The following is a 24694-nucleotide window of genomic DNA, read 5'->3' as shown; positions in this document are numbered from 1 at the left end:
TCTCTTGCTTCTCCAGTTGTGCACAGGGATCAGCTCGTGTTAAGGGAACATTCACGCTCACTTTTCACCCCGCTTTCTCCCATCTCCACCTCTCATTTTTCTGTCTGTCACAGAGACCTGTCGGTATGTCATCACATTTCTTTCCGGCAGCTTAGCTGCTGCCTGATCTTCTGTATTACTCCTCTTTCCCACCACCCCATGCTGTCAACCCAATAGTCTGGTTGTCCCCCTTTTCCTGTGTTTGTAATCTCATAGCCTCGTCTCTTTGGCTGTCTCTAGGTTGTTGTTTCCACGGTCACCTCGAAAGTCCTAGCCCCTTACCCCATCATCATTGTAGAGATAACGCTTGCCGTGTGACCAGGCCCTGGTCCTCCAGAGAGGATGTAGTGGACCTGGAGGGGTGGGCTTCTGAACTACCCCTCTCCCCAGTGGCTGCTCCTTCCCAACCCCTTACTTTGACCCTCATCGTAAAACACACATTGTCTTACACCTTTTGTCCTCCTCGCCCTAGAGGACTGGTTAAGAACATGTACTTTAAAGCTCACTCACTTTGGCAAACATCCTAGCTCTGCTACTTACTAGCTGTGTGACCTTGGGCAAGGTCATTGACCCTTCTGTGCCTCAGTTCCCTTCTCTGAAAGTGAGGACAACAGTAGCACCTACGTTTGCCGTGGTAATTAAGTGAGTTATTATATGAACACACCTTAGAGTGGTGTCTGGCTCGTGGAGAGGAACTTTTATCTAAGCATCAGCTATTATGATTATCGTCATGCTTGATCCCTGCTTGGCCAAGAACAGATGAGGTCTTGATATTACTATTTACCCCTTCCTTCCTCTTTAGACCAGAATGGACTGTTTGGTGGTGTGTTCTATAGATAGAGTCAGTATTTCTTATAATGACTGGGTGTCAAGGTGTGGAAGAGAGAGGGATCAAGAGGAGCTTATATATTTAGGAACTTTATGGATCTATCAAAACAAGGAATAATGATGTCAACCACTTGTGACCAAACCAGAAATACTGATTAAATCAAAAAGGTCTTTCATAGAACAGATATAGCAAGGATGTAGCTAAAGATGGTTTCTTCTTGTGGGATCTGTATGGGATCTCACCAAATCTGCCATCCTCTAGCCCTGGCTCCATGGTCTTCAGAAATGGGTTGCCCAGCATCAGAGAACAGGCAGGAAAATAGACCAGAGCACATACATCAAAGTGACAAACAGAGTGTTCCCTTGTCCCTGTAGAGGTATGTACAAAATGTCCTTTGTGTTTTAATTTTATAGTTTCTGCAGTACTGGAAGGTACTCCTAGAACTAGCCACTGGTCACTTAAGCATTTTTCTATTCAAGCATTCTTTCCTTCCTCCTTCTACAAATACAGTCTAGTGATCATTGCGTATGACACACAGACACAGGTGCTGTACAAGTCAGGCCAGGCCCCATCCCTTGCCCAGCTCACATTTCACAGGAGAAGGCTCCCAACAATCTAGTAAACAGACACACAGTGCATGCTGCTGCCGCCGCCGCTGCTAAGTCGCTTCAGTCATACCTGACTCTCTGCGACCCTGTAGACAGCAGCCCACCAGGCTCTTCTGTCCCTGGGTTTCTCCAGGCAAGAATACTGCAGTGGGTTGCCATTTCCTTCTCCAATACATGCATGCGTGCTAACTCACTTCAGTCGTGTCCGACTCTGTGCGACCTACGGACAGCAGCCCACCAGGCCCCTCTGTCCACGGGAATTTTCTAGGCAAGAATACTGGAGTGGGTTGCCATTTCCTTCTCCAAACAGTGCATGAATGCTAGCCAGAAAACCAAACCGGAAAACCTGACAAGAGCTGGGAGCTAGGACTGCATTTAAGTAAATAGTCAGAGGAGGTCTAGGGATGTGACACCTGAGCCAAGTCTGAATTATGAGAAGAAACCAGCCTGATGGAGAGTGGGATCAGGACAGGGAAAGGTAGGGTCAAAGGCCTGGGACAGAAATGTTCTAGGGGTCCAGGGGGAACAGAGGGAAGGCTGATGTTGGCCAGAGCTTGGTGGGAAGGGGAGAGTGGTGAAGGATGGGTTCTGACTCCGAGGCAGCAGCTGAACGTGGACAGTGGTATGGACAGTGGTATAGACAGCGATAAGGAGTTTGAATTTTATCGCAGATGTAATGGAAGTCAGTGGAGGGTGTTCATCACGAAGTGAACTTGATCTGACATTTTAAAAATATCACTCTGGCTGCTGTGTAGGAGATGAACTTAAGGGAGAAAGTGTTAAAAGCAACAGTCCAGGCAAAGAGGATGCCACCAAGACGAGGGAAAGGGCAGGCAGAGGTGGGGCACGTTCTAGAAATGGAGTCAGCATTTCTTAAAGAATGATTGGATGTCAGCTTGTGGAAGAGAGAGGGGTAGAGGCTAACTTTTACCTTTGAGGATTTGAGCATCCAGGGCTGAATTGGTAGCCTTGGTAGAAATCAGAAGACAAGGAACTAACAGACTTTAGGAGATGAAAAATTCTTTGAACAAGTTAAGTTTGAGAGTCTGAACAGTATGGGATACAATCATTTTATCACTTGCTGGGAAGTAGGGTAAGCCTAGGCATTGGCTGGACTTTGAATGGTGAGGAATGTCCGAGATCGACTGCTTCCCTTGAGTCCCTGATGGATGTTGCTAATGGAATGGGCTTGATTAGAAGAGCTAGAAGAAGAGCATATTCCTGTTCTTATGACTTTCTCTGGAACATCTCCCTAGTATTTCCTTGAAGTTAGAACCAGAGTTATTTACTGATTGTGAAGTCTCATTCCGTCAAATGACAGTGGATATGACATCCTTTCTGGAGTTTACAATAGCAAATGCCGTGTCTCAGTGAGTGAGTTAGTGTGTGTGTGTGTGTGTGTGTGTGTGTGCACACGCGCACATGCTGAGCATTTGAAAGCACCATATGGACCAGCATACCCTCTGCCTTGTAAACTGTAGTATCACCATGTTTCTTCCTGTTCACTTGTCTATTCTCTTGTATAAACAAGTGCCTCCATTTACTCATTCCGGGTTGTTTTTTTCAATCTGTCCATTCAGTGAGTTTCCTTTTGTGTGCTAGCCAACTGGGGTATTTAGACATTAGGAATATGAAGAATAAGGTACAGCTTCCCATGCAAGGAACTTAGTGTCATGAGGTGATAGTCTGTATAGAGAAGGGAGAAAGTAATCAACCATTACAGCATATATGATGCCCAGAGGAGGACCGTGTAACCCCTTCTAAAGGTTTGGGACAGATGACTAGACCCAGTTCTCCAGGGTCTCCTGATGAACGAGGATGGGAAGGGCTGCCAGTCATGAGGAGTGGCTTATACCAGTGCCTGAGAGAGTAAGAAATATAATATACGGAGAGACCTGTTAAGAGAGCAAGGGAAATCAGGACACAGAGTTACAAACTATTTATAGGCTGGACAATCAATCTGAGATAATTATAGATAATGCTCTTGTAAATTTCCTCTGACTCCAACCTGTAGGCTGCCTTCCAAGTCTAGTTTATTGGTGAACATCACCTCCCTTGATACTCAGAGCTCTATGAAGGAGTCATTTTCCTCACTGTCTCACATATGAGCAAGCTCCTTAGGGCCTTAGTTTCCTTGTTGTAAATTGTGAGCCAGGTTTCTCTGCTCTGACTTCTTGTCTCCTCTTAGTTTGTTCACCCATGAGGGGAGTTGTGATGGAAATTAAGGAACTAGACTAGGAGTTGGGAACTTGGGATTTCATCCCAGCTCTGCCACTAACATTATCATGATTTTGAAAATCTTGAAGACCTCAGTTTCTTCATCTGAACAACAGATAGGGTTGAGTTGGGTTGGAGATGTTTATAGCCTCTTCTAGTTCTACTTCCCTGCAATCCTGCAATTCATAAAACTGTCCAAAATGCCACAAAATACCATCATACTCTGCAAGGACACTGCATTGTATTATTGACTTAATGTTTAACCCACTGATGGAGATCTTGGGCTTCCCTGGTGGCTCAGTGAGTAAAGAATCCACCTGCAATGTGGAAGACCTGAGTTCAGTCCCTGGGGAGGGAAGATCCCCTGGAGGAAGGCATGGAAACCCACTCCAGTCTTCTTGCCTGGAGAATCCCAGTGGACATAGGAGCCTGGTGGGCTGCAGTCCATGCGGTCACAAAGAGCTGGACACAGCTGAGCAACTAAGCACAGCACAGTGGAGCTCTTGCTGTGTCTCAGGCAGTTTGCTCACTAAGCTGTTACCTCAAATCTTATTTAGGGAAGTCCTGTCTTAGAAGGTAGATAGTTCCCTAATTCTACGATAAAGAAGATTCAAGAGATGGGTAAACTAGTCAAATTCCAGCCGCATGGAAACGGAATTCTTGTTTTGGTCATTTACAGAGGAGTTGGCTTCAGCCCTGCAGCAGTGAAATGGTACATGGGCTGTGAGAGTCCTCCGTGCGGTGCCCCTGATATCACGCCCCTCATGCTCTGACCCAAACGGGCTTCCTCCCATTTCCCTCACTTGATGGTTGCAGCTCAGAGAAGGGACAGCATTCCAGTCCTCACAAGATTGGCCCAGTGCCTTCCTCGGCGTATGCATTCAGGAAAGGTTTATTAATTATGAAATGAATGCCTAAGATGAAAATCTGCATTCTTCCAGAGAAGAAAAGGAAAAAACATTGTGCAGGGAACGGCTGTCAGAGCAGCAGGCAAAGCAAGCCCCCGTGACTATTTTTTCCTCTGCTATGACATCTCTCCATTTGTGATTGCCTCCGATTTGCTCTGCCTTCAGCCTGAGCCTCTGCTGCTCTTGCCTGGTTTCAGCTCCATCCAATATTTCTCGTTACCGTTTGGGTGCCATCTGGACCGCGGGAGTAGCCTCTCTTAAGAGAGACACAGCCACGGAGAAGGAGCTGACTGCCTGCCTGAGCATCCCCCTGCCCTCCTCCCCAGGAGTGTGCTGAGAGCCTGTCATCCCGCTGACAGGAGCCGATTTCACTTTCCTGTGATTCTCATTCACCCCTTTTCAAAGTACTGAACTAGCGCCAAATCTTGTTAGGAGTTTTTGAAAAATCCTTTGAGTTTTTGCTAATATGGAACTAGAATAATAGATTTTTTTTAAGGAGATGAGATCAAGAAAGAGAGAATGAAAAACAAATAATTATAAGCTTCAGGAGATGATTTCCCTTACCATCTCCGACGAGATGGTGTCTCGTTGTCACTGTACGTTTAGACCTGGGCAGGTGTGTTTATTCTGTTGACAACCAGCAGAGTAGCCAAGCCATCTTGCAGCCTGCCCCTCACCCCACAGAGGAGTCGCAGCAAGGAAGGGGCCCTATATTCTAAAATCCTCATGGTCACACGTCAGAGCTTTGGAATGAGGTCATGGGTTGGGGCCAGGATCTAGAGCCCAGGAAGCTTCCATGAGTATCAGAGCATAAAGTCATCTCCAGGGCTTCTAGAGAAGTTCCGTGGTAGGCTGGTGTTTTCAGCATTTATTCTCAGTTCCCAACACTGCCACATCTGGAGCTATCACCATATTAACAACTATACCATCATCTCTTTATAGTCACTGCCTCATGACAATAGTATCGAAACTAGTAAAACCCCCAGCACTACAGATGCCACTGTCTCAAAATGTCTGACCCACCACAGTGGGATCAGTTACCAGTGGTAGTAATCACTGGTATGAACCAAGGCCTTACTCTGAACTATGTATTACAAGCTTCATGTGAATTGTCTCATTTCTGACACCAATCGTATGATCATTGCCTGTCTTCTTCTAAGGGCAAGGATTGTATCTTAGCATAATCGCTCAATAAATAGATATGGAGGGGCTGACGGACAGGTTAGGACAGACATCACTGTCACCACCGCCATCACCCTAGACTCTGGGCGCTCTCATTTCCTGAGATCGAGCTTATTTAGCGCTTAGTATCTTAGCACAATTTGCAGCCTGCAAATTGCACCTCCAATCCCATCTTTAAGTGTATTTTTTTCAAGAAAATAAGGGATGTGTTTTAGAAGATATGGGCCTGAAAGCATAGAGTCACCCACTGGAGGTCGAAATTAAGGAAGGCAGTGGAGAAAAGAAGGGTATGGGGTAGATGGAATGAATGATGTGGCTGATGGCCTTCACTGTGCTCCAGCCTTGCTAGTGTTAAGCTTTGGGTAGAATGTGTGGGAGCAGGAACCCGCCGTGACCAGTGTCTGCCGTGTGACGATCATGTCACACCTTTTTTAGCTTCTCTTCCGAGTGACTCTGTTCCTTCCCTGGACTAGTGTTTCCCGAATTTTGCCGTAGCCTGGAACCTGCCCACAGTCACGTACCAAGCATATAATCCCATGGCTTTCCTTTCTTCTTCCCTTCCTTTCTTTCCTCCTCTTCTCTCTCTTCCTTTCCTCTTTCCCCCCGCTCTTTCTCCTCTTCACCTGCCATCTCTTCCTCCTCCCTTCTTCCCCCTCCTCCTCTCTTCCTACCCCCCACCGTCCTTCCCTCTCTGTACTTTTGGGAAGGGAACTGACATCCTTTGAGATGTTACTCTGTCACATGCTGTGCTAATTCTTTTCATGTGTATAAACCTTCTCAGCAATTGCATGTTATAAGCATTATTTTCCCTATTTTCTCTGGGGAGAAAACTGAGGCTCAGAGTAAGGAAGGAATTCATCCAAGCATATATCAATGATGAAGTAGATGTTCAAACTGAAAGCTGGTTTTGGAGTATAGTCTATTTACAATGTTGGATTCGTTTCAGGTGTACAGCAAAGTGAATCAGTTATACGTATACGTATGTCTATACTTTTTCAGATTCTTTTCCCATTTAAGTTATTACAGAATATTAAGTAGCATTCCTCCTCTATACAGTAGGTCTTTGTTGGGATTATTTTATATATAGTAGTGTGTATATACTACTCACAAACTCCTAGTTCATGCCTTACCTCCCCGTTTCCCCTTTGGTAACCATAAGTTTGTTTTCAAAGTCTATGAGTCAGTTTCTGTTTGGTAAATAAGTTCATTTGGGTACTTTCTTAGATTCCATGTGTAAGTGATATCATATGATATTTGTCTTTGTCTAACTCATATCACTATGATAATCTCTAGGTCCATCCATGTTGCTGAAAATGGCATTATTCTTTTATGGCTGAGTAATATTCCATTATATAAATGTACCATGTCTTCTTAACCCACTCATCTGTCAGTGGACATTTACTCCCATGTCTTGTGACAGCCACTGTTTCTAACATTTGTCTTCCCAGTGCCCCTGGCCTGTCCCTCCTAAAATCATGAAGTTTCTCACTTTAAAAGCATACACATTGGTTTCCTTGGCCTGAGATTAAAGTTGGAAAGTTCAAGACTCCAGATTTAGGGTCCGTAGCCACAGATGCCCCTGTTCATTCACATTAGCCTAGTTTGGTCCACGTAGTGCCCTAATCTTCATGAAAGAAGTCTACCTTTCTCTTACATGCCCCTGAATAAAGCACCAGGAAATTCCTTCTACCTCTAGTCAGCATCCTGACTGTCTTCTTGCATGTTAAGAAAGGCCTTTTCAACGTAAATATCTATTGACACATGAATGGATAAAGAAAATGTGGTATACACATGTGGCAGAATATTATATAGTCTTGAAAAAGAAGTCTGTCCTTGCTTACGTAACAACTTGGCTGAACCTTGAGGACATTATGCTGCATGAGATAAACCAAACACAAAGAGGCAAATACTGCAAGATACTGCTTATATGAGGTCCATAAAGTAGTCAAACACATATAAGCAGAGAAAAGAATGGTCGTTGCCAGAGGTTAGGGAAGGGGAAATGGGAAGATGCTGTTTAATTGGTATTAAGTTTGTTGTGCAATAAGATTAACTCCTAGAGATTGTGCCCCTAATAATACTGTATTGTACACTTGAAAATTTGTTAAGAAGATAGATCTCATGTTGTGTTCTTACAAAAATTAAAAAATGGAGAGAAATGAGGGCCATTTTAAACCAACTTCATTTTTAGAAAGTTGGATATAAATATTTCATTGTCCCAGGGATTAGCAGATATATTACACTTGGGTGCACTTCAAGGGAAGATGTAACTCTCATTATAAGATCTAAGCACTTCCCTCCACTCTCTAGCTGTCTAGACAACCTTGGGGCCCTCCTAAAATGTTAATTGGCAGAAGGAGAGCCGTTAACTGTTCAAATACAGCCCAGCTTTGAGTAGAGCCAACTTCTCAATCACTACAAGGACAGAGCCACAAAGCAGTACCAAATCCTCCATTAGATCAAGGCATTCAGTCGCACAAAACCACAGAGCCCCAGATCTCAGTAGGCTGGGACATTTTGGCTGTTAAAGGGAGTTCCATTATGTTGGAATGATGGTAAGGCTCCATGGATTTCCACCTGAAGTTCATTAAAAGTTTCTAACTTTTAAGGTTAAAGTTGTTAACCTCCTTTAAAAAAAAAAAAAGCCACCAATATTTGGCTCTGGCTTAGCCCAGGCAATGACAAAACTTACATCCAGAAGAAGGCTGTGGTTTTTGCAAACTGAATTTGATTCATGGCTATCTAGACATAGCAAAGAATTCAGTGCTCCCATAGAACCTTTCTCATCAACACAAAGGTAGGTAGGATATTCTTTAAAAGAATAGAAGAGACTATATAAGGAAGGAATATATCTGGTATTTAGAAAGCACCTAAATCAGGCAGCTGAAGTTTTTTTTTTCTTTTCAGTGTCTATTATCTAGAGCTTTGATGTCCAATACAGTAGCCACTGGTCACATGTGGCTATTTACAATGAAGCTAATTAAAAATAAATAAAACTTAAAACGCAATTTATTAGTCATACAGGCCATATTTGAAGTGCTTAATAGCCATGTGCAGCCACTGGCTACCAAATTGGAAGTACAGGTGTAGGACTTTCTATCATCACAGAAAGTTCTGTTGGACAGGCGTGCTCATGAGAAAAATCATTTGTTAACATCATATTTTCTACTCCCCATCTCAAATCCACCCCCTACTTTGTTCGTCAGGTGCCAAACAGAGTTTCTCTGCCAAGAAGTAGGAAAGTGGCTGTTTACTCTTGGCTAAAGGCGATAGAGAGCATAAACTCCTAGATACCCCAGAGGGAATTAGTCTTCATTAGCATGTTGTCTTCATGGTTAAATCACTCACCAGGGAAAGGCATGCAATTCAAATGCTTGGAATCACTAGATGTGTTAATGGTGTCCACCTTGGTGCACTTGCAGATCACTTAAGTTCTCCTGAGCCTTCTAAATGGATAATTGAATTCATTCTTTTGCAGCACTGGCTTAGGTTCTGTCTGAATTGAGATCTCAATGCCTTGTGAGCTCCCTGTCCCACTCCTGTCCCACCTTCCACGCTAGAATGATGATATATCCTGGCTCTGCTCTGAACTTTAAGAAAGCAGGGCCCATGTATCAGTCATCTTTGTATCTCCAACACCTAGTCAGAACACAGCATGTGGAAAGCACACAGTGAATGTTTGCTGGAGAAATTCATTAATCAATTATGTAATCAATCAAGATGTCTTCATTTTTCCCAGTAGGACTTTCACTAATTATTCCTACAGAGAGTTCATTCCCCAGCACAGTGCTTCACAAGTCTGGCTTCCTATTAGACTCACCTGGGGAGCTTTTAGAACCTACCGATGCCAGGACCTCACCCCAGACCAACAGAATCCAAATCTCAGCTGGTGAGGCCCAGGTATGTGTAGCTGTGGAAAATCTCCCTCAGAGGATTACATTGTGCAGCCAGGGGTGAGAACCACTGCAGGTTTCTGATTTGGCAGCTATAAATAAGTTGTCATCCTTTTTGATGTGTTCATCCCAAGTCCCATCTCATCCACTCACATTCTTTTAATTGGTAAGACCGTTTCAAAAAAATAATTTTTATTGGAGTACAGTTGCTGTACAATCTTATGTTAGTTTCTATTGTACAACAAAGTGAACCAACTCTATGTATATGTATATCCCCTCATTTTGGGATTTCCTTTCCATTTATGTTACTGTAGAACATTGAGTAGAGTTCCCTGTGCTATACAGTAGGTTTTCCTTAGTTACCTATTTTATATATAGTAGTATAAATATATCAGTCCCAACCTCCCAGTTCCTCCCTCCATCCCCTTTCCCCCTTGTTGTGCATACATCTTTGCACATAAGATCATCTCTACCATTTTTCTAGATTCCACATATGTGCATTAATAATGCAATATTTTTTTCTCCTTCTGACTTACTTTACTTGGTATGACAGTCTGTAGGTTCATTCACATCTCTACAAATGACTCAGTGTTATTCCTTTTTATGGCTGAGTAATATTCCATTGTACGCATGTACCACAACTTCTTTATCCATTCACTTTTGCTGTAAGAGTAACATGAATCTGATCTTCTTACACCCATGGGATTTTCCAGGCAAGAGTACTGGAGTGGGGTGCCATTGCCTTCTCCGTCTTAAGAGTTACCCTACTCAGTTATGGGACAATAGTGTCCCACTGCTCGAGATAGATTGTGGGAAAGTAAACTTCATGTGGAAGCTTTATTTCAGTGTCTTAATGATGCTTTGGGCTAGAATTGTATTGAAACAACAGAAGAGAATCTCTTCTTTTAAACCTTCACCAGAAATGGAAGTTGTGAGTAAACTAGATTGCCATATTGAGATTTTAAGAGCAGAATACAAAGCTGCATGCATGCTATGATAGTAAGTGTGAGGAGTATATCTAATAAAGGGAGAACAAGACCTGAAGGTAAATGGACAAAAGCTCTAATAGAGAAGGGGTAAAGCAGGACCTGGAGATGCAGGGAGACTAGGGAATGGATTCCAGGTTCCCCCCTTTAAGAGTCAACTGAGAGAAAAATGCAGGGATTGGAAGAGTCTTCTGATGGCTGGGAGAAGTGCCCTGAGTATTCCTTAAGGCTGTCCCAGGCAGGAGGAAGGAAGTCCAAGAAATGACTGAGCTAGTATCAAAACAGGACTGTAACCATATATGCCAGGTACAAACGGTATGGATGGGAAGATGCTCCCAGCAAGACTGTGTCAATAAGAGAGAAAAGAGAGAAAAGATGGGCTCAAGAGTGGACTGGGCATTCAGAACTAAGAGCAGAGAGTGTTTGGCATCCTTTTACACAGGACCTAGTCCATGTTCTAAAGTTGGGTGGTTTCTAAAGAGGGGCTTTCCACAAGATATTTTTACTTCTCCTTTTCCCCAATATCATAGAGTAATAGTTTCTTAATATTAAAAGATGGGTGCCTGTGCATTGCAGAAGTGAGCTAAAAGAAATTGATTGAGAGGATCCTAATAATAGCTATGATTTATTAAGCGTCTCTGTGTGCCAAACAGCAAACAAAGCACTGCACACACATCTCGGTTAATCCTCTCCATAACCCTAAGATGATGTTATCACTGTCATCCCACTGAGAAAACCTAGGCTTCACGACTTGTCCAGGGTCACACAGCCAGCACGGGGCACAGTCAGGATTCAGTCCATATCTGTGTGACTCCCAAAAGGCACATTTATACCCGCGTCTGCTCCATCTGGGTTTACGGAAATGGCCTCCTCACACCCTGGCCCCACCCCTCATCAGAGACCCCCTCTTCTGTCACCAGCAAAGTGACAGTCTCACACCAGTGCTGGCTATCCTCACATGTTTTCATTATATGGTGGGGGTTTTATGAGACTCTACCACCGGCTGTTTTTCAAATTTATTTAATTCATCCATCATGCTCTGAAGCCATTTGCTTTTTTTATATTGGACAGATGTAATGAGATTTTGGACACTAAAAAATGTTTTTATTAAAAGTTATGACCCAGAGCTAGCTGGTAGGGGCTATGCCATAAATCCCAGGAAGTGTGGGAATTTATGAAGGAGGTAGCGACATAACCTTAACCTTTCAGGCCACACCAGAGGTTATAGGGTAACACTGTCTCCCCGTCTCTAGCCAAATAATAATAATTGTTGTTACTGTTATTTCTGCCATTATCCAACCTGATCCTTCCTCGTCTTCTCTCAGCCACTGTTAAATCCTGGCTAGCCAGCGCCTAGTAGGAGCAGGTGCTTGATGACAGAACTTGCTGGTGTTTGGCTTGAAGGCTCTGCCGTGGTGGGCATGGGCATGTGTGTTGCCCTTCTCTGTGACCCTGTAACTGGGGCTGACTGATGTACAGTCACATTTGCTACAGACGGAGTGGAAGAGTTCATGGCTGATGGTTCCTCCACTCCTCCATGGCCAGCAGGAAGCTCTCCTGAAAATTAGGGAACAGTGCAAGTATTTCTGTTCAAGCATAATCATTCCAAGTTAATGTCAATATTATCAGACTTAGACTACTGTTACACTGCTTGGAATTCATCCCAAGCATAATTAGTTTGGACATATAGACCAAAAACATGGTCACTGTGTACATATGGAGATATTATGCGCATTACCTACAATATGTATTAATGTTGTGACTTTGTTCAATTAACATTCTTTAAATAAAGCTCTGGGGTATCAGATGGTAAGCCAGGGTTCAACAGAAGACCACCAGGGAGTTGAAATAGAGGAGTTTATTAGTGCAGGTCCTGGAAGAAGGGCCATATGCAGAGGTGAAGGGAGGAAGCAGGCAGAGAGAGCAAGGCAGCGTCTGGGGCACTTGCCTTTATTAGAGCTCCAGGGTAGCGTGCTTTAGCATTCCTGGTCTGAGGCCAGATTGGTCATTTCAAACCAAAAAGAGCAGGGTCTTGGTAAGTGTCTAAGGAATCTTATCTAAGGGTCCATAAGGCAAAGCCCTGGGAGGCTGGGGAGAGTGTGACCGTAAGAGCTGTTAGGATGGTTAGATCAGGAACTGACATTGACTTGTGACTCTGTGGGCTGTTATCCAGGACCTATTTCACTGGAGAAGCTCGTGTCAGTTCAAGGCCCCTGCAGGCCGCTTGGCCACACAAAGGGGATGCTGAGGCAACGGTATTATGGAGTGGTGTAGCAAAGCTCTCAGCAATTATAAGCAACAAAGTAAAAAATTAACAAAATGATTAGATTTGGTCAGCTGCCGCCTATTTTTAAAATCATTTATTCATTCATATGTATTTTTTTCGAGCACTGCCACGGGGCAGATCCCCCATGACCTGCTGGGGATGCAGGAACAAACACATTGTGGTCCCTGTTTCAGGAAGATCACTGTTTAATGGGTACAGGTGATATGCTGTTGCTCACAGAGGATGGATTTCAGCTCGGGGGACCAAAGAAATCTTCACAGAAGAGATGGCCTTTCAGCTGGGTTTAAGGAACTGGGTGAGCTTTGAGCTTGCCAGGTGGACAGAAGCAGTTCAGGCAGAAAAGGCACTTATAAAACCAGCTGTTCACAGACTGCTCCAAAGGTCAAGTTTGGCTAAAGCACATGATAACACTTTTAAGACAAAAATCTCAAGGGTAAACATCATGCTCTTATCTGCTGTCACCATTGAGACTGGCTGGGTCAGGTCTGTAATTTCAGGAAGATGGACTTTAAAATTACAAACTCCCTATGGCTCGTGTTTTCCTAGCCAGGCACGTGTTTTATCATCAGTTTGTGCTGGGAGCATATTCCAGGGTTTTCACAGCACATTGGCAACCACTCCCGCCTCCTGTGACCATAAGAGTGTAAACCATAGATAATGTCATCATTAAACACATAAATCCATGCCATTTGTGTGTCATTCACTTCATCCTCATTCATCATACCTTACGCTTTCAGAACGGCCGTGCGTTTGAGGATTTTGACGAGCGGTTTGCCGCAGCCACCCCGGTAAGCGCAAGAGGGCCCAGCCTGGTTAACGGTTTCGAGTCATTGTCCCATCACTCATTTCATGCTCATAAGTCATGCCTTGTGGTTACAGAACAGAAACCTGCCGATGGACTTTGACGAGATTTTTGAGGCAACAAAGGTAAGGGCTCCGTGGTTTTGTGAAGCGAGGGTTGTTCTGGTCATTCTTATCCGCTCTGTGCAGCCTCACTCTCCTCAGTGCTCTGCTCTGGTGCCGACCTGTGCTGATGTTCAGAGACTCCTGGTGGGCCCCGCAGTGAGGGCGAAAAGTAGGAGCGTGTGTGTGTGTGTGTGAGAGAGAGAGAGAGAGAGAAACAGTGTATGTTGGAGAGGAAATGACACCCCTTCATTTCATTCAGCAAACATTTTTCAATCTCCTAATGTGTCCCAGGGATTCTAATAGTTGCTAGAGATGCAGTGGAGAGGAGGACACAACCCTTATCCTCAGGGAGCTCAAAGTGTAACACAGTGTGGTATTGCATAGCATAGGAGAGGGCAGATGGGATTGGGAGAGAAGGCTAGGGTAGGATTGCCTAGTGGAGTGGAGTGTAACATATTATAGTGGAGATTCAGCACTGAACAGGAGCTGCTCAGTGTACCTATGGAGATAAAAACCAGTGTGGGTGAGGGAGAGGGGAGGCAATGGCACCCCACTCCAGTACTCTTGCCTGGAAAATCCCATGGATGGAGGAGCCTGGTAGGCTGCAGTCCATGGGGTTGCAAAGAGTCGGACACGACTGAGCGACTTCACTTTCACTTTTCACTTTCCTGCATTGGAGAAGGAAATGGCAACCCATTCCAGTGTTCTTGCCTGGAGAATCCCAGGGATGGGGGAGCCTGGTGGGCTGCCGTCAATGAGGTCACACAGAGTCGGACATGACTGAAGCGACTTAGCAGCAGCAGCAGCAGCACCTATGGAGATAAGACTGCTATTTGGTCCCCATCACCTGGAATAGAGGTGCTGGTTTGCAGCCAGTGTTTATTCAGATTGGTTAATACATTGGCGAGTGAATGTTGTCACTCCTGAGTACATGTGTTTGGGAAGTCTACAGGACAAGAGTTCTCAACCTGGGCTGCAAATTAGAATCATCAGGAATAATGTTTAACTTTGAGTTACTAAACTACCTCAAATCAACTAATTAAGAACCTCAAGGGGTGGGGACCAGGCATCCATACTTTTTCCTTGAGTGTGTGTGCCTAGTCGCTTAGTCGTGTCTGACTCTTTGCAACCCCATGGACTGAGACATTCCAGGCTCCTCTGTCCATGGGGATTCTCCAGGCAAGAATACTGGAGTGGGTTGCCATGCCCTCCTCCAGGGGATTTTCCCAACCCAGGAATCAAACCCAGGTCTCTCACATTACAGGCATATTCTTTACCAACTGAGCCACTGGGGATCCAAGGCTGACAATCCATCTAAGGGTCTCACGTAAGCTGTTTTGGGGCAGTGGGATAGGGTACAATTGAGTTAGAAAATACTTCCCAGGAAGAAATGAAGGTGTCTAGTTTGTGTCTCAAAAGATCAGTAGGAAAGGCAGTGGGGGAAGGTCTGAGTGTTCTGGTCAGAGGAGGAGCGTGTGCCAAGGCCCTGAGGTGGCCCCCTCCTTTCGTGACCCCTGGTGCTTCTCTAGTAACATGGTCCTCACTGTGTCTATAGGTCTGTCTTCCCATAGCACAGGCAGCTCATGAGACTCAGTGCGGGAAGATGCCTTATGCATCCCTGTGTCCCCTGCTTTCAGCACAGTAGCCGATGTACAGTAGGAACTACATGCTTGCCCTAAAGGAAGGAGCACCTAGTGCCGAAGCTGAGGGAGTGGGTCTATGTAAATGTGTACTCTGGTCAGTCATGGACACCTCTGCCTTCTTCAGTGGTGCTGTCAGAGCTTCTCTGCAGGAGGGGTCTAGGAGTCTACTTGCAAAAGTTTAGTGGAAAGAAGGACCAGGGGACTAATTATGAAACAGCAGCTATAGGGCATTCCCTATTGGAAAAGCATCACTGATTCATAACAGAGAGTGGCTTGGGAGGGGACAGGCCTGATTGAGATACTGAGGAGCTCCAATAGCCAAGCATCTCCTCATCCTTTGCACTGGCTTTGGCAGCTTCCAGGAGGATGCCCAGGACCTAGAGAAGGGGCAGAATCTGCCATCAACAACCACATCTTTACCTGAAGATGTCTGAAGGGCCAGGAAGGGGAAGGCAAGGAGGAGTCTTTGGTTGACCTTGGAGATGACTTCTTCAGAGGGACATGAATCATGGCAGGACTTGTAAGAACCGTGGCTTCTGGTTAGAGAATATTATGGGGCTGGGCTTCCACCATGAAGGATGGCTAAGTAGGGCTGGGTAAAGGGACACAAGGATAAACAAAGTGCTGCTTGGTCTATGGGTCAAGCCCAGCTCTTTTTAGCTGACCAATCAGAGGTAAGTCACCTTAACTTCAGGCCTCTAATTAGCTCATCTGCAAACTAGAGATAGTGGGAGAGATTCCTGTGCTGCCAACTTCACACAGTTCAGGGAGCATCCAATGTTACAGTAACGTGTTAGAAAATACGTTATAAACTATGAAGTGCTCTACAAATGTGAATGGTTAGTTCTGTTCTCATGAGGCTGTTAAAATGATTAATTACGACAGTACTATCAGATGGAACATGGCTTCTTAAGTTACAAATAAAAGAACCAGGGTTAACAAGGGGGAGAGGGGCTGTGAAAATAGATATTATTCCAGATCCTCAATCATATACTGTTATTAGAATTATTTTTAATTTTATGGCCTAAGAATCCCCTTTTTCTATAAAATTTAATTAACTCAAGGTTCTATTTAAGCAGCAAATCCAATGGAATGAAATAACAATCTATGTTTTATGCCTCTGCATGTTTTTTCTCGTTTAATCCTTGAATGGAAATCATCTGGCAAGAGGAGAGTCTGTAGCTCAAGAATGAAGGTTATTTTAAAAGTTGTGCTTAAGGAGAAAATTAGCCAATAAATTATATTTATGATGTTAGTAAAAGTGTGCCACGAGTTCACCACATTTGAAATGTAAATTGTGCAACTTAATTATTAACTTCATTTTAATATTTTCCTACCACTGAAAACAGTCATGGGCCATTTGCAAAGCATTGAGCTTCAAGGGCCAAGAAGCCCAGAAACCTCCTTTGAACGCATTAAATAGAATTATCCCTTCTGTGGGTTTGGGAGAGAGCCTAAGGATTGGCACTGTTTCACCAAATAATATAAAATATTGCTCACATGCTAAATAAGCCTTCCCAAAGACAAGCAAACATTTATTATTATATCTGTGGATTGTCCCCACTAGACTGTAAGCTCCCTGAAGGCTGAAAATTGACATTCCTCCTAATTATGTTCCTAGCATCAAGCACAGGGCCTAACACCTTATAGTTGTCCAGTGTGTACCAGCATATTATGTAGTTCAGTTCAGTCACTCAGTCATGTCCAATTCTTTGCGACCCCATGGGCTGCAGCACACCATGGGCTTCCCTGTCCATCACCAACTCCTGGAGTTTACCCAAACTCATGTCCAGTGAGTCAGTGATGCCATCCAACCATCTCATCCTCTGTCGTCCCCTTCTCCTCCCACCCTCAATCTTTCCCAGCATCAGGGTCTTTTCAAATGAGTCAGCTCTTCACATCAGGTGGCCAAAGTATTGGAGTTTCAGCTTCAGCATCAGTCCTTCCAATGAATATTCAGGACTGATTTCCTTTAGGATTGACTGTTTGGATCTCTTTGCAGTTCAAGGGACTCTCAAGAGTCTTATCCAACACCATAGTTCAAAAGCATCAATTCTTTGGCACTCAGCTTTCTTTATAGTCCAACTCTCATATCCATACATGACTACTGGAAAAACCGTAGCCTTGACTAGACAGACCTTTATTGGCAATGTAACGTCTCTGCTTTTTAATATGCTGTCTAGGTTGATCATAACTTTTCTCCCAAGAAGTAAGCGTCTTTTAATTTCATGGCTGCAGTCACCATCTGCAGTGATTTTGGAGTCCCCAAAAATTGTGTAGTTGGGAAAGAAATTAATATGTATAGGGCCCTACTGTGTGCCAGGAACCATTTATTCGATCTGAAACCTGAAGAGGAAGGATTGAAAGTGAGTTTATCAGGCTAAGGTGCTTGCTTTTCAGCAAAAAAAAAAAAAAAAAGAGAATCTTTTGTGCCTTTTTCACCAAGCTTACCCAAACTTCAGAGTCCTTCTAGTAATATAATCAATAAATCTCCAAAGGAGATAATACCATCTCTAATGTCCAGGTAAGAGAAAAGTGGCCCCGAGCAGCTGCAGAGATTGTCAGTGGTAGAACTCAGATGCAACCCCAGGGATGGGACTCTTCCTGGGCCTAGAGCTCACAAGTTTGTCAGTAGCGGAGAGTGTTCCTTTCTTTGTGTGAATCTTGGTGATCCCACTTTGCCTGGTTAAAACAGATTTCTAGGGCAGGAGTCCTGTCTGCCAGGACAGACTCTCCCAGTGGTGTTTTTCAGTCCCCTGATTAGAAACTATCACTTTAAAGTCGGAAGATGAGCAGAAAGTTGTTTTGTTGTTGTTGTTGTTGTTGTTGTTTTGTTTTGTTTTGTTTTTTGTTTTTTTGGCAGTGGGCAAATTTGTACAAAACATGACTATATGCTTTAAGTCAGGCTATTTGACTCCCGGCCATAGACCTCCTGCAGCCTCTGAAGCTGGAAGTGTACACTGATTAATTTCTGAGTGTATCTTAAAGGGCTTCTCCCACTGCTCTGGCTGGCCTTGCTCAGACACTGAGGGATGATGGATGGGAATATAGTTGATACAGTATCCACAGTGATACAGCTCCTCAGAGTGATTAATTGTGTATATACTGGGTTGTTTTTGATACCCTTCCTGGTATTAAATGATACATTTTCTCCTCCTCCAACTGTATTTTTTATCTTGAAGATGGATTCTTTCAAGGACTGTCATTTGACTGCCTGCTCTACATGCAGAAAATTCAAGTCCTGGCCTAGGTGGTCTTGAGGTGACCTCTGTGAATCTCAGTTTATTCATCTGTAAAAATGGGTCAGTGACTTTCAGGGTCAGTGATATTTACTGAGAAGTGGCCGTGAAGTGGTGACTTGCTATACTTGGTACAGGAAAAGCACTTTGTAACATGTGGATATACTCAGGAAAGAGAAGCAAATGATAAAATTACCTCTTGCCTTTGTCTCCTGGAGAAGAGAGACAGTGATGACACTGAATGGTAAATATGTGTAAAATGGTATTATTATTGCTTATGTAAGGTGGCTAAGCCCAGATCTGCTTGACTAAGCCCAGATAGACAGCCAGGCACACTGAAACAATAACTGATTCTGGCTGCATCTGAGATGCTGTCTTTGGGTTCAAGAAGTATCATAATGACCAACTGGGTTTATTGTTTATATAGTCATGATGAAAAAGGGAAATACATGTCCTCAAATCATACTGTTTTTAAAGCATTGCCCAGCAGCATCAATTCCCCTTGTGGTTACATCATTATCCTTTTGTCTTTTCAGGCTGTGACCCAATTAGAACTTTTTGGGGACATGTCCACCCCTCCTGATATAACCTCTCCCCCTGTAAGTATGCACTGTGTTTGGAGACCTACATCTCTTTCCTTTCCTTCTTCAATTTCATGGTGACAAATATATGGGCTTTGGGTAAAAGAAGTTGCTGGTGGATTTCAACTTGGACTCTTCCAGCTGTGTGACTTGGGCATACTAACTAGCAATTCTAAATGTCAGTTTCCTCTGCCTTTTTTTTTTTTAACGGAATTATGATGCATGCTCTGTTTTGACAAATAAATGAAATCATGCATCAGCAATTACAGACTATCACTGGGTGCTTGCCATTATGCTGGGCAGTGGAAAGAGACAGGAGCAGGATGTGGTCCTTGCCTGCAAGGAGTACAAGGTCCACCTGGGAATATGGGTGAGAAGCTCCACAAGACAGCAGATGAGATGAGACATTTGTCATCTCCTGCCCAGAACCCGCACAGCGGGGTGGTCAACCCAGTAAAGGAAGCCTCTTCTCCCCCGAACCTTTCAGCTCTCTCCTGTCTTATTCCCTTATTTCCTTCCTTTCTTCCTCCCTTCCCACTTGCTTGCCGGCTTCTCTGAGCTTCTCAGGAAGCTTCGGATTCCCAACTCTAGTTTCAGCCATGCTATCTCAGTCATTGCTTGCAGTAGGGCAGAGTTCACAGGGAGCTGAAGTAAAACAGAATCCCAGTGCTTTGAGAATGGGAGGCATTCAGAGGCAACCCTGCAGCCACGGCAAAGAGCCAGGCTAGCCCCTCCAGCTCCCGTCCAGTCCACTCCCCGGAGGTGGGCGGAGAGCAGTCAGCCACAGCTGCACCCGCTGAAGCTACTGGGAGAGGGCGATCCCTCTGGGGACCACACGTTTAGCGCAAACCCAGGGATGGTGCTACAGTTCATTGGCAAGCTGCGCCTCCCAGAGAAAAGGCTGTAACCTCACTGAGGACAGATGGCAGGAAAGCCTGCTGCCCACAGCTGCCGCCAGGGAATCTGAGCACAGTTGCCCTGCTTCCAACACCTGGTACCCAGAACAGCCGTGAAGGAGGGGCCAGCAGCTCCTATCTCCAGGGAGGCTGGTTGGTTCTAGTGAGGCTTTCTCTCCCCACTTCCAGGGAAGGCAGCTGCATTTCTGAACCGTGGGGCCATGGAGCTAGAAAGGCCTGGAGTGATCTTCTAGCCTTATTAGCACCTTCGTTTTACAGATGAACACACTAAGTTCCAGACAGGGCATGTGACTCACCCAAGGTCACACTGGAAGCAAGCAAACGGCATTGATTATGGTCTAATGTGCTTAATGCAGCAGCTCATGGCTGTGTTTCTGGCCCTGAACCTGAGTACCATCCAAATGGGTATTTAATAATCCTCAGAACAATGCTATGCCTCCTGCAAGCTGCTAATCTAAAAATGGCCTTGTCTAATTGCCATGGTTTCAGGATTAATTGCTTGCCCCAATCTATTCCAAGGGGAAAGAAATAAAGATATTATGTCATCAAATATGCGTACTCTGTTGGCAAAAGGTTTCTGGAAAGGCATGGACCTTTAAAGAAACAAGTACTCAAGTTTTGATTTCAATAGCCCTCACCTTATCCACCACCTCATGGAGGAGACATTTCTGAAATTTCAGCATGGGCTAGGATCTAGAGTTGGCAGCTGCTCTAGCATCATTTTTCTCATCTTCTTGAGAACATTTGCTTCTTTTTGCAAGTGAAGGTTCAGGCAGGATTCTTCTGGGAGGCACAAGGACCCAAGGGTCTCTGTTCCACTTGCTAATCTTTATTTATTTAGCCAACGCCTATTTATTAACCATGTATTCAGTGACAGCCTTGAGCTGGGTGCACAGTAGGTCCTGAGTGAGTGTATGTCAGTTTGAATTAACTTCTAAAGGACGAAAGCCAGACATTATGGGATAATATGAGGGCCTGAAGACACCCCCAGAGGGTATGGGCTCAAGCTAAATAGTCGTGAGGCTGGCCAGTGTTAGCTGAGCACCTGTTCTGTGCTTCAGCATAGTACTAAGTGATTTAAATGCATGATCTTATTGAAGCCTCTCAGCAGCTCTGGAGATAGATATTGATTTTCTCATTTTATGCTCTGTATACATAGCAGCGCATGGTCTGCAATTCACAAAAAGTGGCCAGGACTAGGGCTTGCTTCTGCAGCATCTCCCCACTTAACTTCTGGGCCCGCTGCCTCCCATCCTGGTCAGCAATAGGGCTCTCCCAGGAGCCTCACACCCTCCTGCCTCTCTCTGTCTGACAGACTCCTGCAACTCCAGGTGATGCCTTTATCCCGTCTTCATCTCAGCCACTTCCAGCGAGTGCAGACATGTTTGGTTCTGTACCTTTTGGCACTGCTGCTGTACCCTCAGGTAAGCCCTCTTCCACCTTCCTCCCACCTCCATCCACCAAGAAGAAGAAAAAGCTGACTGAACCAGCTGCCAGGTTATGCCAGACTCCTGTGGGACGACCATTTTCTCCCTGTGACTCCTCAGGTGACAATGAGAAGCTGCCATGGGCAGGGAGTAGTATGCTTACCAAGCTTTGGTATGTGGGAGGCTGGAAACCAGTCATGTCTTGAACCTGAAAGGTCAAGATTCCAGATGTATAGCTTTGGGGAGCTCAGTGCACACACAGCTGTGTGAATCAGTGCAAATCCTGATTGGCACTGTCAACTCAGTTGGATGCGGGGAAGGTGAGGGTGGGGAAGGGGCAGCTATGCTCCACCGACCTCTTGAGGTCTGAGTGATAGAAGGGGTGGAGGCCGAAGGAAGGGGAGGCTCCCCATGCAGAGAGAAACACTTAGGAGTTCTGCTGACAGTGAACAGTGAATTGCAATGGCGCTTAGTGACTTAGTATTTGTTCTATTTTCCAAATATTCTTTTACAACAGGGCAAAAATACAGATAGTAACAGTGTTACAGGTGCACATTGGTGGGGTCTGACGCATCTTGTTTCCATGGTATTAGGCAGTCTATGAAGCCAGCCCGTTCTACCTGGACATGGCCAAAGGTGATATTTTGCTGTTGGTTTTGTTTAGTCATGTCTGACTCTTTGTGACCCCATGGACTGCAGTATGCCTGGCTTCCCTGTCCTTCACTACTTCCCAGAATTTGCTCAAATTCATTGAGCAGAGATAAGTGGTATTACTTATGCTGTTTGCATACAGGGGTTCTTAAAGACCTTTTTTTCCTTAACTACATATTTGAAATATGTGGCTTTATCTTTCTTTTTCTACTTTATTTATATAAATGACAGAGTTGATATGTTTTAAAATATCAATTTCTTGCATTTTTCTATAAATAACTACTTTTAATTATATAGTGTTAGAAACAAATTCTTGCCACCAGATATAAACCTTATTGTTACTTAAAGTAAAATTAAAATTTCATACTCTGTTCTGAAATAGTTATTCCTCCTGAGCTGAAGGATCACTTCTAGGAGCAACAGAGATTGGTAGCTATAACTTACAGTTGAGAATCTATAGGTAGCCTAGAAATGTCTTTAGTTGCTAAGCCTCCCAATCAAATCTGTTTTACCCAAACCTATAATGGAACAGTGGCAATAGTTTTCCTTACCTAAACTGGATATTAAAATGTCCTTGGGAATAGTGTCATGGAATCTGTCGTTTTAAGTAAGAATAATAGTTTTCCATCAGAGATGGACAATCTTCCTGGGCTGTCAGCCTTGCATTCAGAATAACCACGCTTTGTCCCATTTGATTCATGAAGATATATTGGGACAGAGGATGGGACCTCTAGGCACCAAATTTACTCATTTTCAGGCATGTTTATGCCATAAATGTTCACTGAGTGTGCACTGTGGGCCAGGTCCTATTCGAGGTGTCTGGGGTGTGTCAGTGACTACAATAGACACAGACCCCTGGCCGCAGAGAGCTTACTTTCCAGTGCGGAGAAGGACAACATGAAAATGAGTAAGAACATAATCTGTTAGGAATGGTGGATGAGGGGTACGAACAGAAGAAAATGTGGAGCAGAGCAGGTGTGAATGGAGGTGATGGTCAGGAGGAGGAGCTCATGCAAACATGTGATATGAGCTAGGAAGGTGTCAGGGTCAAGAGTACTCCCAGTGGCCCCTCCCAGCCTCCACCCCCTTTCTCTGTAAGCAAGAGGGGCTGGATTCAGTTCTGGCCCTTACACTCGACTAAAATGCCTGAGAACCTGCCTGTACTGCTCTGGGCCCTCTGCCCAGCCGGGGCCAGGTTATGGCTTTAAGGAACTCTATTTTACAATCTTACCACTTGATCAGCCATGTTGCACACTGTGGACAAACCACTCCACCCATTCAGATTCTGTCTCTTTAGCTGCTTAAAAAAATGATAGATTACCTCCAAGATTTCAGTTTTTACAATGTAAGTCTAAAATTAATTTCAGTTAGCATATTTTTGCTTTCTTACTCTACTTAGGCTCTGCTGAGAAACAATACTGGGCTTCAGCTGGTGTTAAACTGTCTGCCTTCTTCTTCCCTTAACTGGCCTTTAAAATCTCTGCAGCTGCTGAATCTCCATCACTGTCCCTAATTGCCCTGCCAGTGCCAGGGAGGTGGGAAATTACCTGGGGTGTGTAATGCAGTGAAAAGGCTGAGTTTGAGCCCTGGCTCAGCCATTTATCTATAAGCTTTAGACTCTTGGGCTAATTACTTAACCAGTCAGAGACAGAGTTTCTTTATTTTTATAACTGAATTTAAAATAATACTTACCTTGCAATGATATAATGAGAATTAAATGAAATGAAATCAAGTGCTTCTGAAAAATGCTGGCATGTTATAAATGCTTTGTGTAGAAAATGCTAGTATTATTGTTACTCTGACATCTAAAGTAGAAGAAAATATGTCTTGTTTTTATCTTTTTTTTTTTTTTCCTTTTCCTTCTTGGGATGTTCCCTTTAAAAAAAATGCATGTAATGCAGTTTAGGTTTTTGACCGTATGAGCACATGGCAGAGCTGGCCTGAAGGGCTGGAGAGTATACTCTATAAATACAGACCCTTCTACTAACCAGCTATGTGACACTCAGCTATATAATTTCAGAGCCTCAGGGAACTTATCTGTAAAATGGGGATGATGATTCTACCTCATCGAGCTGTTCCTGAATTAATCACATGTAGTAAAACATTTAAAACAGTACCTGGCAGTGTTCACATAATAAGCCCTCAGTAAAAGTTCTCTGCCCTACTCACCAGGGATCCTGACTCTTCTACCCATACTCTGGGTAGCCACGTCAAACCTTCCACTCTGGAAGCTGTCAGTTCCTTGTATGCAGATTAAAGAGACATATTTCAATATTTATTTATTTGTTTGGCAGAGCCAGATCTTAGGTGTGGCAGGTGGGGTTTAGTTCCCTGATTAGGGATTGAACCCAGGTTCACTGCATTGAGAGCATAGAGGCTTA

At 44.2% G+C, this 24694-nt stretch overlaps 1 protein-coding gene across 9 annotated transcripts in view; it reads left to right on the top strand.

Annotated features, from left to right (window-relative positions):
* Positions 1-24694, top strand: part of DAB1 (DAB adaptor protein 1) — a 467365-nt gene that overhangs the window by 416958 nt on the left and 25713 nt on the right. For 7 of the 9 annotated variants that reach the window (XM_069592743.1, XM_069592741.1, XM_069592747.1 and 4 more), the window contains 4 exons: positions 13687-13737; positions 13829-13876; positions 19274-19336; positions 21551-21659. In XM_069592743.1, coding sequence (XP_069448844.1) covers positions 13687-13737; positions 13829-13876; positions 19274-19336; positions 21551-21659 — 271 coding nt within the window. The remainder of the gene's footprint in view (positions 1-13686; positions 13738-13828; positions 13877-19273; positions 19337-21550; positions 21660-24694) is intronic. The other 2 variants (XM_069592737.1, XM_069592762.1) reach the window with 1 other exon arrangement.

Source organism: Ovis canadensis, chromosome 1 (genome assembly GCF_042477335.2).
Source record: "Ovis canadensis isolate MfBH-ARS-UI-01 breed Bighorn chromosome 1, ARS-UI_OviCan_v2, whole genome shotgun sequence".
Lineage (NCBI taxonomy): Eukaryota > Metazoa > Chordata > Mammalia > Artiodactyla > Bovidae > Ovis > Ovis canadensis.
The sequence above is the reverse complement of the archived record's forward strand: the minus strand, read 5'-3'. Positions and strand labels throughout refer to the sequence as shown.